Below are 13,112 nucleotides of genomic sequence, written 5' to 3'. Positions count from 1 at the left end.
AAAGAGGCAATCACGAGAGCACCCAGATGTAGGTGGCTAGCTTAGGCAAAGACGAGATAGATAGATTTTATAAGGGCCCTTCTTCTATGTAACATCTGCAAAATAAAGTATTCGGGTGTACTTTACATAAATAAATAAATACTGCACACAATGGGTGAGTTTCAACTCCCCGCCACAGTCAGTGGATCAATAGACACCATTAAAACAAGGAGATTATAATATGACTCCCCTCTCATAACTCACATAAATAAGGATAACACCTAGGTCTGAAGAGAAACCGGTGAACTAATTTCCATTACAAAGGGCAACTCACTGCTCCGAGGCTGTAATGCAGCACGGACGTCAGGTACGTGGGCATTTCAGAGAGAAAGATGTAGTGAATCCAGTTGAAACCAAAGTGGGAGAGGACACTGGACCAAACAGGGATGGACAGCAATACCTTGAGCCACGGAACCTTTCGCTTCTGTGGTAATTAGAAACAACAAGAAAAAAAAAAGAGCGCAGTGAACAAGAGCTGCAGAGGCAAAATCAACACCATGGTCGCCGAGAAAAGCATAATGACCTTCATAAAATCTTTGTTCTCTACATAGGCGTGCGCACGAGGCGGGCAGGAGGGTAACCACCCCCCCCAAATCACCTATGAGGGGAGGGCGCGCGAAGCCTGCCCTATACGTTTACTCAGTTATGGCCACACAGGTTTTCAATGATAATGGCAGCCGAAGGCCCTTGATGTTGCATTCCAAAGACTGCTTACTTCCAATCTTTACACCCAGAGAGCCAGGGACCAAAGGCGGGGCATTCACTGCCAGAAGCACGTCATCGCCTCATTTTCATTTTTTAGGGGTGAAGCTCCTTAGGGTGTGGGTCATTCCCTCCACTGTAGTAGTAGTAGTATGTAGCCACCTCTAGTTTATGAATTGCTTAATAGATGGCGTTGTGTGTCCGTACGTGAAATAGACACCGAAGCGTGTCGTCAGGCTGCTACCTCTAGTTTATGAATTGCTCAATAGATGGCGTTGTGTGTATATGTCCTTGGAAATAATATCACTAGATGGTGTTAGTGGTTTTTCGTATACGTTGATGATTAAAGATGATAGATGGCACTGTTATAATAAGAAAAGGGGCTCGCTCTTGGCGCGCTTTTTCTTTCGCTCGGAGTCGCCGGATGGAAGACAAGGCGGCGGAGCGATGAGCGCGCAAGGCGGCGGTAGCACGCGCTCGCAGACAGAATCCGGCCGTGCGAGAACGAGAGGCCGAAGCATGTTGTCAGGCTGCTCGGCGACGCCAGGAAAACCCCCAGTGCTAGAACGGGAGGCCGAAGCGGCACGGCAGCATCGCGAAGATCCAGCCGTTCGAGAACGGGAGGCCGAACGCGCTTTCTCTTTCGCTCGGAGTCGCCGGATGGAGGCAGACAAGGCACTCGCTCTTGGCGTGCTTTCTCTTTTGCTCGGGAGCGGACACTTTCCCTGCATTTCACCGATCACAAAGCGGTGATAATGGAGGGACCACGTAAACCAACAGTACAATAAAAGTTTGATGTCTAATATATACACGGTGTTTCACACTCTTTATATGATGTACTGGGCGAATTTCAAGGACGAGTTTCACGGTTTACCGACGATTCTCTCCGGAGCTTCGCCCCACTCATCATCATTCACCCCGTGGATATGCTGTGATTTTTTTTTACATCCATTCTGAAGCATATTTTTCTTTGGACTCCACCAACAGGGAAGGGGGGGAGAGAGTCCTTACCCACCCCTAACAGGGAATCCTGTGCACGCCTATGGTCCCCTACAACAACTTCAGCTTTGAATGGAGAAAGCAGCAAGCTGGTTCATGTTAATATGCTACCTGCAACATAACTTCGGCTTACGTATGGTTATAAAATACAGCTGTGTGCTACCAAAGTGATCTTTACAAAGCTGCAGAATCAGTAAATGTTATTTACTAAAAGCCTCCACATAACACCTGCACAGACAACACAGGCACATGGTGACTGGTGGATAAGACATATATGCAATATCCCTGGTCCCACTTGAACCGAAGATTTTTTTATTATTTCTTATTTGCATATACCTCGAATTTTCGCTCACGGACAACGCTGATTTTTTGCTCACAACCAAAGCCACCGCCGCCGCCACACCAACACAGACACCGGAATTCCTGTGAAACGAGCTATTTAATGCTATCGCATTAAAAGTGTGGACAGCATGTTAGCTGTGCTGCTGGATGCAGTGATGCTATCACTTTCAGCACTTTCAGCAAGCAGCACTGACGGTTAGTTTCCTTTTCTTGTCTTTCTGTTTCCACTCCGAAAATTGCCTACCTTTTATAGTTTTCTGTGATTACTCCATTCACATTATTATTTTGCAAGAAGTCTACTCTGCGCCTGCATTATCTGGAACCATATACTTCTTGCGGCGCCTTTCTCATTTTGCAGCTGGCCTCCATGTGCCCATTTGAGCTCCATTTGAAGAATTTTTCCCTAAAATTGTTATACTAACAAATTTTGCAGAGGCAGCAAATTTTTTTTTAACGAGATGCTTTGTACATAATTGTGTCCACCACTTGTTTTTGCTTGTCGTATCGACTAGGGGCTAAGAAGGAGTAAGATACATTGACTGTTGGATGAATTGAACCACCTGCGCTTTAACTGCGTCTTCATATAACTTAATTTTGCACTGCACTGTTGCATATGATCACTTTGCTGAAGGCACTATCATGTTCGACGAGTTGCTCGATGTGGTTCTTCCCGGGAGCCACGACAAAAGTATAAAGCCACGATAAAAGTATAAATTTTCTTTGTTAAAATTGAACTAGCGCTGTACTTCTAGCCTGAGATTTGATTCTATTTATGCAAAAAGCAAAGCACAAGTGACTTCAGGATAAATGGATATTTAATGACAATTCAATTTGGATTACTTATTGTAATGCACATAAATCAACATGTTATGACGTTATTTATGTTACAATAGAATACCGGGTGACTTGCAATGATATTGCGGCAATACGACGCATTACAGACAGTTCTCATAGGTGGTGTCTGAAAGGGTTAACTAGGGGTACTGCTATCAGTGACACTGTAAAGCTGAAAATTCTGCCTTTCAACTCTGAATAATGAGAGACATGCCCTCTACAAATGAAACTGTCCTTCAGTGAGGTGGGAAGGACGTGAAGGCACTGTGAATAGAAAAAGAAAAGCTACGAACCAGTTGTGCCTGTTCATTTCCCTGGTTCGCAATTATGAACTCCAGTTCTTCACTTGAGATTCTGGGGTGCTGGCTGGGTGTGTCAAATGCTAGTAAACTCCAGGCTACGAACCAGACAATACCTGCAAAACCTAAAGCAAACAGTACGGTGCACATGTAATGTTTCCAAGTTCAGAACAGACCATTTCAAGGTAACCACACGCCAAGTTATTTGCTCCATAAATGCTAGGCATTTTTAGGAATTTCTCAGCTGTATTATATGCCTTAATTCGATGGTGCAATAACAAGTCCTCTCCAGAGTGCACAAATAAAAAGTGCACATGCTCACATAATAAAGAAAGTGCTGCAAATTAAAAACTTCAATGCAAAGACCTAATTTCCACAAACATCATAATGTAGACTGCAGAACTGCAGGAATGTAAAGGCTGTGCTAGCTTTAAACTATGTGCACTCGCATTTGTCAGAAACTTCCACCCATTCATCTAATAAGTGGTACATGTTGTGCAGAAAAGCTAAGACGGCTATCGCATTCGAAGAAGTAATAATTGTCTCTGATAAGAAATTAGCAGCATTTCACATTAAAATACAGTAACAACTCATTAAAATGAATGCAGTTAAGTCAGCTTTTTCAGTATCAATTACGTAGTGTGTGAACACTTGAACACATCTAAGTTCAAAACGATTGTTTTTTGCATGAATCACTAAGTGAGTTAATTAAGTTTCCATTGTCACCACTGATGCATGTTATTCAGCTCAGCAAAAGGCTTGCCAGACTTGAAAGCGGTGACTGCTAACTAGCCAAGAAGAAAATGGAGTTTCTAGCGGACAAAATACAGCTGTACAAATGCTGATAATTAAGTCAAAGCCTGTAGGGCTTAACACCTGGCCCAAAACCACAAGAATCCTACTTTGTATGAACCTATAATTCAGTCAATTAAAACTTCCACAGTCACCAGTGAAGTCTTATTCGGCAACACTTGAAGCTAGTGACTTCGTTATCTACCTAAGCAGCAAATGGTGTTTTCATAGACAAGAAGAGAGATCAGCCAATCAGTATACACGAACAGGCATTTACACTGACTGTCTTCTGAACACTACATTACCAATCACATGCAAGGGCATCTTCAGGGCTTCAGCACATCACAGATACATCAAGCTACAAGGAACAATGCATAAAATGGCAGCTTTGCATGGAATAAAACTGAAACAATTCCTATAAAGCATGACTCTACAAGAGCTGCATTTATTTGATACAGGCATGCTAAAGTGGACATGCTGAATCATCATGGCAAAAAGCCAGGCATACGGAAAGAGACACCAGTGAATGAAACCAGACTTCACGAATGCCTGTTTCCTTCACTTTCGTCTGTGTGACTCAACTTTTTTTTTTTCCCAGTAAACTTCTAACAACAACCAGCACCACAACTGCAAAAGCAGATTCCAGTGGCAAGCATACAAAAGGATACTTGAGGAAATAATTGCAAGATGCCATTCAGGATGATCTCATAGCTATGAATCGGAATGAGAAATTATTAAGCAAATAGCGCAATGCGAACAAATCTCGCAAAAACAGACCAACATAAAAGTGCGATCTAACTAACGACACCCACCCTAGTCTTAACCGGTTGTCAGGGAACCCGTTGCCTTGATGGTGACCCCCATTTGCCTCTGGGCACAAAAAAGACTTTTTGTCTCTCCACACTGCAGTTCGGCACTTGCCTACTAGTATACTACAGTGCTGGACAGATAAACCATCTCTCACCCATTCAAGACTGTCTATGCTTTACAGACTACCACAACTTCACAAGATGCGCATACGTCTATGCACCAACGACACCCTCAGACATAACAGACCTTTCGGTTCTCACTTCTGTGTCTTCAAACCGAAATGAAAGACCATCAGAAAACAAGAGATACAATCCGTACGCAACGCTTACAAATGACCATTTTGAAAGCCTACTCACCAAAGACATAAAAAATGGAAGGCCATCCACCGAGAAATGTTGATTCAGCTAGGACACCAGATGCCATCATCGCAACCACAGCACCAACATCAGAACCGGATTGGACGATCGAGACAACGCGGCTCCGAGATGTGATTGGCGTCCACAACGCAATCATGGTGTGCATGGCAGGGAATACAAGCCCCTGTGATGTGACACAGACATCTATCACATAAAGTCTTCACATCAATCAGCTTTGCCTCCTGTTTACCCTTTTTAATAACCACGGCTACGCTCCTCCTCCTTCACCAGAACTTATTGTAGCTTAGCCAACCTGTTTGGTACTGTACTGTCTCGTGTTGCCTGTCCGTTAGCTACCATATCAAGCACACCCCTAATATTAGTAGCACCTATAATGTACTGTATATACAGTGAAATCTCGGTATAACGAACTTCAGGGGACCGCGGAAAAATGTTCGTTATTCTGAAAGGTCGTTATAATGAAAGCCCAAAAATTTACCATAACAATAGAATTTCAGTAACGCAAACGTCCTACCTTTGCAACGGTACGTCCTTGAACTCGTTTCTCACAACAATGCACACGTGAACGTCAGACAAGGCACGTTTATTTGAAATAGGCCGTGATCGTTTTTTTGACGGGTGCAGCACAAACTCTGCGTCACGAACGATTCTAGACCGTCCGCATTTTTATCCGCCGTTTCGGTCGCTGTTCCGCTTTTTTCTATGAATATGCGGAGTTTCCTCAAGTAGTCCAACGCATCTGTGGCCGACACGGACTCGTCGCGATCTTCGGGTGCTACCGTGACATCGTCGTCCATGTCATCGCTGCAATCATTTAAGGCCCAACTGCATGCACGCGAGTTTTGAGCGACGGCCGACAGGATTTGCTGTCGCGGAGGGCCATCCATCGCCGTCGCTTGTCGCAGGGGTGCAATAGCGAAACGATGCTATTTCCGATTCCACACGGCTGGCTGATCGCGCTGATAACGCGGACGGACCGTCGTTCTGACCACTGGCCAAGCGCGAAAAGCACGAAAGGCATTGGAATCTGAAATAGAATCGTTCCGCGATAGCATCCCAGGTTTCTGGAAAGCCAGAAAACATCGCTTGTCGCCCGGAAGTGAGCATGACGATATCCAACATGGCAGCATCTCTGACCCTTGCTTCGGTTGCAATTTCCTCGTGATGCTTTCAATCGGCGCGTACTTCAAGGAATGCAAGTTATAGACTACCTTATTTACAGCCCCATCTCACGCGGAGAGCGAGGCAGCGGCCGTATTTTGTCGTTATTTATGATCGACGGTTCGTTTTGATGTTTCGGTGGTAGCTTGCTGCATTGGTGGTAGCTTGCTGCAATGTCAACATCGTCGTCGTGTGAGGTAGCCCTTCTCCCTGCGAAGCAACGATATGAGGCGCTGCGGCTTTTCTTAAACGTTCTATGACAGCAAGAGGAAACTTTGTCGAGATGCGCCTCGTGGACTAACCCCAACATAACGCAGTTTGCAAAGGGCGACGTAGCGTAGGCAGCGGAGGTCGTGAGGCAGCGTACGCTTCCGGGCGCCCCATGGGATCACAGCAGATACTACTGCCGCGGTTAAACATAAGATTGCGAAAAAAGGAAGTCCCGAAACGCTTTTATGGCATCATTATCTCAAACAAGACAATAATAAATTTGGCATGTTGTCATTCATCTACTCTGTAATTTCTTTTTCGTAATTTGCCTGCGTGCGCGCAATAGTTTTCAATCGAGCAGCGCGACGGAGCCCGTTTGTCGCAGTCGCCTTCGCTCGAAAGTCGCGTGCTATGCAATGCATGCGGTTGGGCCTTTACAAAACCTGATGCGTTGTCGCCTCCGCAACGAAGGGGAAAAAAAAAAAAGTTCTCCGCCCGCGTCTTTCTCCTCCCGTGCCATCTCAGGTTTTAGCGGGAGGGCGTCCGCTCTTCGCGCTGCGTCGTCTGCTACCTTACAGCTCCGACTGCCATGACCGATACACTGAAATCTAAGAATCCTCGCATTTCGGGATATAAGTTCGTAGTACTGAGGTGTTGTTAAGATTACACGGGAATTAAATAACGATCGTTATTCTGAAATGTTCGTTATTCTGAAGTTCGTAGTAGTGAAATATTTTTACATTGAAACTATAAGCAGTCGGCACGGGATTTCTTAAAAGTTCGTTAATTTGAAATGTTCGTTAATGTGGTGTTCGTTGTAACGAGATTTGACTGTAGCACTACCAGCCATTTACTCTGTTAACAGTGGTTGAACAGCACATGTCCCAGTCCTGAAGCCAACGTTTCTACAAAGGAACTTGTCTGTGATAATCATTGACGAAGGCAAGTTCACTTGTTGATACATTGGGTTTATGTCATCCTCTGAAACACAAGCCTTGCTTTGACAGCACGTTACCGGTCATTCACTCAGTTTAGCCTGCCTGCTGAGTGGAACATTCCTTAACATTAAGGTGAAATTTTAAAGGGACACTATAATGAAACGCTAGGTCAGTTTAGAATGCGATTCAAAGAATTATCGAAGTTATTATATGATAATTCTATTGTAATTAATTTCACCATCACCGGTTCATCATTAGAGGGTCCAATAAAGGACAAACATTCATTTTTGAATTTCACACCGAAACCACTGCACTGGAAGGTTTGTGTGACATCACGGATTTCAAAGTCTTTTTTTGCATTTTGGCCAAATTGCTTCAATGAAGTTTCCTAAAGCTTACTATGTTATCCTTTTGGGTTCCTTACAACCCACTCTAATTCATTTGTACCGATAAGGACTTACTAATAGAAGAAGCAAGAAGGCTTGCACTCACATGCCAGCACCATTATGCTTATTAAAGGTAGGTACCAGAGGCACAGCCAGGGGGGGATGGGGGGGGGGAGGTGCTCTTTACTACTACTACTACTACTACTATTACTACTACTACTACTACTACTATCTTAATGAAAACCAACAGATAATGATGCCAAGGAAGGTATAGGGGCTGTTAATTGTACTATAATAATAATTATAATAATAATAATAATAATAATAATAATAATAATAATAATAACAACACAACTAAAATACTAAGGTGTGTAAACACTCAAAGAGAAGCATCTAGAAATTTTTCCATAAACTCTACCATAAAATCTACAACTGCCATAAAATCTTGAGCAAGTGCCCCCCCCCCAGTTAAAGATAATCGGACAAGGTTTGGTGGGGCGGCCCTTGTTCAGCAACGGACCAAAATTCAAGACGGTGGCGGAACAGCCTCTACAAAGAATGAACAACCATGCTTCTAGTGAAATGCTTTATTGAATATGCATGCATTTACTGTTTTTACTGAACAGAAGAGAATCCTTTAGTAAATTTCATGTGTTATGACAAAGGGGGGAAAGACATTCCTCCAATGTTCCAACAATTTGTGAGAACTCGGAATGAAACGTCAAGGCACCACAACATAAAAGTGCTAAGAAATCTTGCACATGTCTAAAGACTCTCAAAACTTGGGCTCCTAGAAACCCCTGCTGCAGGATTCTGCAGCGGAGAACAGGCTGAAAAAAAAAATGGCGGGAGGGAAGGGAGGTGGGGCACTTGCTCAGTCATTGGCGCATATTTCAAAACTCCCAAAAAGGAGAAGAGGGCGCATGCTCAGGATTTTAGAGTATACTTTCAATAATGTGCAATTCACAGGCAACATTAGCTGATGTTATTTATACTGTGCAATTGGAGTGGAGTTTAAGAATGCAAGCTTTGAATTTAGTTTATTCCCTTCATATTCAGTTTCTTTTTTTTTCTCAATGAAAGTATAAGTACAGTTTCAAAATAATGTTGTTTGATGTCATAGAGGCTGGAAATCAAAAGTGACATGCGTTTGGTGCCTCTCAGCTTACCTCTGCAAGACCCTGAAGTATGCGGATAACAACCACTATTATGTAGTGCGCATGCGCGGCTGCTGGCAGCACCATCGACAGCAGGCTGGTGATGACGACACCGAGGCCAATGAGCCACTTTGGCCCGAACTGCTCTGCCAGCACACCTCCGGGCAACACTGTCAATATGTAGCCGTAGAAGAAGGAGCCCAGCACCAGGCCTTGCACCTGAGCGTCCCAGTCAAAGCGCTCTGCCTGACCAGGATGCTGCTCTGCCATTCACAACAAGAAAACGGAGGAGAAAAAGCAACGTTCATTGTATGCACAGACAGTGCGAAAGCAAGAGGTTCTCAGTGTTTTAACTTGACCAGTTGTCAGGTCAAGGGATCTGCAGTTTTGCAGATCCCTTGACCTGACATTCAGCACACTGTGAAGTGTGGCTGTAAAGCGCACATGTGCCTCAAGGTCATAGGTCGGCAAACTCACTCATGAGTTGACTCACTCAGACTCAGATCGAGCCGTGAGTCTGTGTCTGAGTGAGTCCAGCTGAACCATACGTTGGTGAGTTTGAGTCCAAGTGAGTCCGGTTGAAGGAAATTTTAGTGAGTCTGAGTACGAGTGAGTCTGGTTGAGGAAAATATTGGTGAGTCCGAGTTCGAGTGAGTCCTAAGCGCGAAATATAATTATTGAGCGAGTCTGAGTGAGCTCCACTTTTCATTGCCGACCAATGGTCCTATCTACTCACCTATTGGCATTACTATGAGCCTTATGGCGGCTTACGTTTATACTCAAATCTCACATGCCTCAACGCACTAGCACTCATGTTCCACCTCAATGTTTATTGATAAGAGGTCTGAGTGGGTGGCGGGGGGATGGTAGGGGGGTGCCCTGACCTCCCCCCGCAATCTCTTTCACGGGAAGTTCTTGATAGAAATATGTCGTGTGAGTCGCACATTTCATAAAAAGGTCCTTACTGGATTGCAACCACTGATAACTCGTATTTCAAGGTATCAGATCAAAAGGTGTATCGTACAGCACCAATTATGTGAGATATTGGTGTTAAAGAGCATTTACACCATGATCGGAAAAGCTAACTTTACACCAGCGGACTCATGAGTCGACTCACTCAGGCTCAGGTCAAGCCGTGAGTCTGAGTGAGTCTGGCTGAGCAATATGTTGGTGAGTTTGAGTCCAAGTGAGTCCAGTTGAGAAAAATTTAATAAGTCTGAGTCCGAGTGAGTCTGATTGAAGAAAATTTCAGTGAGTTTGAGTCCGAGTGAGCTCTCAGAGCAAAATATATTTCTTCAGTGAGTTTGAGTGAGTTCCAATATTTTTGCCGACCTATGCTCAAGGTACATGTGCAGTTCACAGCTGGCATTTACTAAATAATGTTAACCCTTTATGGTCCATTGTCGGGCAACATGGCCGCAGTTTGTCAGTGGTCGGGCACTGCTGGACAAGTTTTCTTCGTGGTTTATTCATGTGCGTGTTTTCTCACTACACTATGCACCGTCTGTAAAAGAGTAAGTAAACTTGTTTTACTTGAACTTTGAGTTTTTTAGTTTCGAACCAGAACGAACGCAAGGTGGGAAAAGATTTCGGACCGCAAAGGGTTAAGGAAGGCAACGAGAAACCCTTTTCAACTACCTATTTCAATGAGAAAGCCCTTTCAACTACCTACTGAAATCACTAAGCAGACCATATTGTTTGCGTTCTTAACACAGCAGGCGACTGCAGAGCAGGAACTGCATTTATCTTCGTCCTTACATGTGAGTGCGCTGCACTGAGCACTATACTCAACAATGCCTGACCAACCTGACCTAATGTCTCTAATGAAGGTCTCTAATGAAGGTCTCTAATGAAGGTCTCTAATGAAGACAGTTAAGTGAGGATGCAAGTGACGCAGACTCTGCAAACAATATGCAGTTCTTCAACTTCACCGCGGTCAACATCCCGTTGTAAACAATGTTTTATGGCTCACATGCATCTGAACATCCAATCATTGGGCACATATACAGTCTCAAAAGCCACACTCTTTAAGCCATCTCCCCTGTCTACATAGGCATGTGCCCTGCACATGCTTATGTAGACAGGGGCGAAATGGACAAAGTTTCAAATGGACAAAGTTTCCCCCGCTCTTTTCGCAACCCCCTCCCACTAAGGCCCTTACATTCGGTACACAGAGCAAAGACGAGGTATTAGGTGGGATGGCTGCCCCCCTGTGCACACGCCAATGCTTGTCTACCACACAGAGGCATACTCAACTATCTGTATGATTGGTGCAGGTGGCAGTGGGGAAAGAATCATGAGTAGCAGTGCAGTTTAACAATCTATAGCACAGTCTATTGCTCTTGAGGAGGTTCACTTAAAAAAAAAGAAAAAATATGCAGAAGAACAGACATTTTTTTAAGGGGTATAACTTGTATCATGTATATCAGCCTTCATTCTAGCTGTTTGAAACTTCATTCAAAAGTTCATGATCGATCAAACAGGCAAAGCTGTGTGCCATCAGTGGGACTGATGCCACAAATAAGGACGGCCAAAATCCAAGTGCTTTTGTTTTATCTATTCTACACTTTGGTTCTGGCTACACCCGAAAAAGCAAGCATGGTTTCATGCAGGTGGGTTGTCACAAATGCCTTGTCAAACATTTCCCTCCCTCTTTTGATAAACGGCCGGCACACATCAAAGTTCCCATAATGACCCCAACATATCCTGTTGAACTCTCTTGAAGAACCCTGAGGCGACGTAAGTCACAGTTTGGGAACAGCTAAAAAGTAAGCTACAGGTCCAAATATTGTGATTTCTCAAAATGAAAAGTGAGAAAAAAAAAAAGATTATCTTAAACCTTCTTATTTTACACATAGCAAAACATAAAATTTAGCTTATGCCGTACGGCATACTGGTGCCAATAAACAAGAAAGAGAGAAAACTTTGGCTAGAATACAACAAATGTTTAATTCAATGCAGTCGAGGAGCCAGGGACATGGTTTTACAAGCCATAGCCAAAAGAAAGCACTAAGCTGGCAGCTTTTTTTTTTTTAACTTGGTCAATTACTGTGTGACATAATAGTGCAAAGAAATTAAATGCAAGCATGTCATAGTACCATTTCATGCAGATGCTGCAAAGGCAACTTAAAGAACCTGTTGTCCATTAGACATCATATATGGTTTTTAGGTTGTTCACCTCTTTCAAGTTTTCAGCTAGCACAGTCCACAACAGTGATGGCTGTTACAACAATCAAGCTTTAGAAATGGGATAATATGTTTCTACTCTAATTATATTTTTTCATTCCATAATTCATCAATAGTCCAAGCAATGCTAGAATATATTTTTGCTAAGATCAGCCAATTGTGAGCAGTGATCCATAAGAAATAGAACTGAGTTAACACTCACATTATAATAGGTTACTGCGGCCTTCCGTCTTCACTGTAGGAAAATCATACTCAATATATACCTTTCATATATTGTACCGACTTTTTGTATTGTCCTCCTGCTACGCTCTCAGCTGAGAGTAGCAGTATTGAAAGTAAAAATAAAAACATCGACAACCATTGTACAAAATACATAAACATGATTACGATAGTCGTAGAAAACACAATGGTGTTGGATGTTGTTAAGCAGTACCTGCTAAAGCACCAGAAGTGCTTAAACGACCATAATCCTCTGGTTGGCACTGGGTGTAATTGACGAAGCTTGTTCCGTTTGTAGGGGTCACCGCATCAGCAGGATGCTTCACCATCGCCACGATGGCCACGCTAAGGCTCACTCTTAGAGTGTAGACATTCACGAGGGCTAAAAAGCCCAGGAGGACAAAAACATGCCTCGCAGGTATCGACAGCCATCCTGTTGGGAGCAAGAAGGAAGGAAATAATAATATGAGAAGGAACATATTTTACGTAAGTGAGTCCACATGTGTATACAGCAGAAATAACGATACTTTCCAGACTACAGCCTGCAAAGCTTGATCATGAGCTAACGACGATGTATTCAACAGGGGTAAAATGTGGCGCATGGGTCCACAGTAGAGAGACGTCCATCCATACACAAAAGTGATGTCATTCATACTCCAAC

General features: G+C 43.6%; 1 protein-coding gene across 2 annotated transcripts in view; it reads right to left on the bottom strand.

The window, feature by feature from the left end:
* The window catches only part of LOC119383426 (sialin), a 33,478-nt gene that overhangs the window by 15,976 nt on the left and 4,390 nt on the right, over positions 1-13,112 (bottom strand). For both annotated transcript variants that reach the window (XM_037651547.2, XM_049412509.1), the window contains exons 2-6: positions 12,666-12,884; positions 9,059-9,309; positions 5,174-5,357; positions 3,210-3,340; positions 314-463 (exon numbers count right to left, since the gene is read on the bottom strand). In XM_037651547.2, coding sequence (XP_037507475.1) covers positions 314-463; positions 3,210-3,340; positions 5,174-5,357; positions 9,059-9,309; positions 12,666-12,884 — 935 coding nt within the window. The remainder of the gene's footprint in view (positions 1-313; positions 464-3,209; positions 3,341-5,173; positions 5,358-9,058; positions 9,310-12,665; positions 12,885-13,112) is intronic.

Source organism: Rhipicephalus sanguineus, chromosome 2 (genome assembly GCF_013339695.2).
Source record: "Rhipicephalus sanguineus isolate Rsan-2018 chromosome 2, BIME_Rsan_1.4, whole genome shotgun sequence".
Lineage (NCBI taxonomy): Eukaryota > Metazoa > Arthropoda > Arachnida > Ixodida > Ixodidae > Rhipicephalus > Rhipicephalus sanguineus.
Note: the sequence above shows the minus strand (reverse complement) of the source record. Positions and strands in the feature narration are given on the sequence as shown.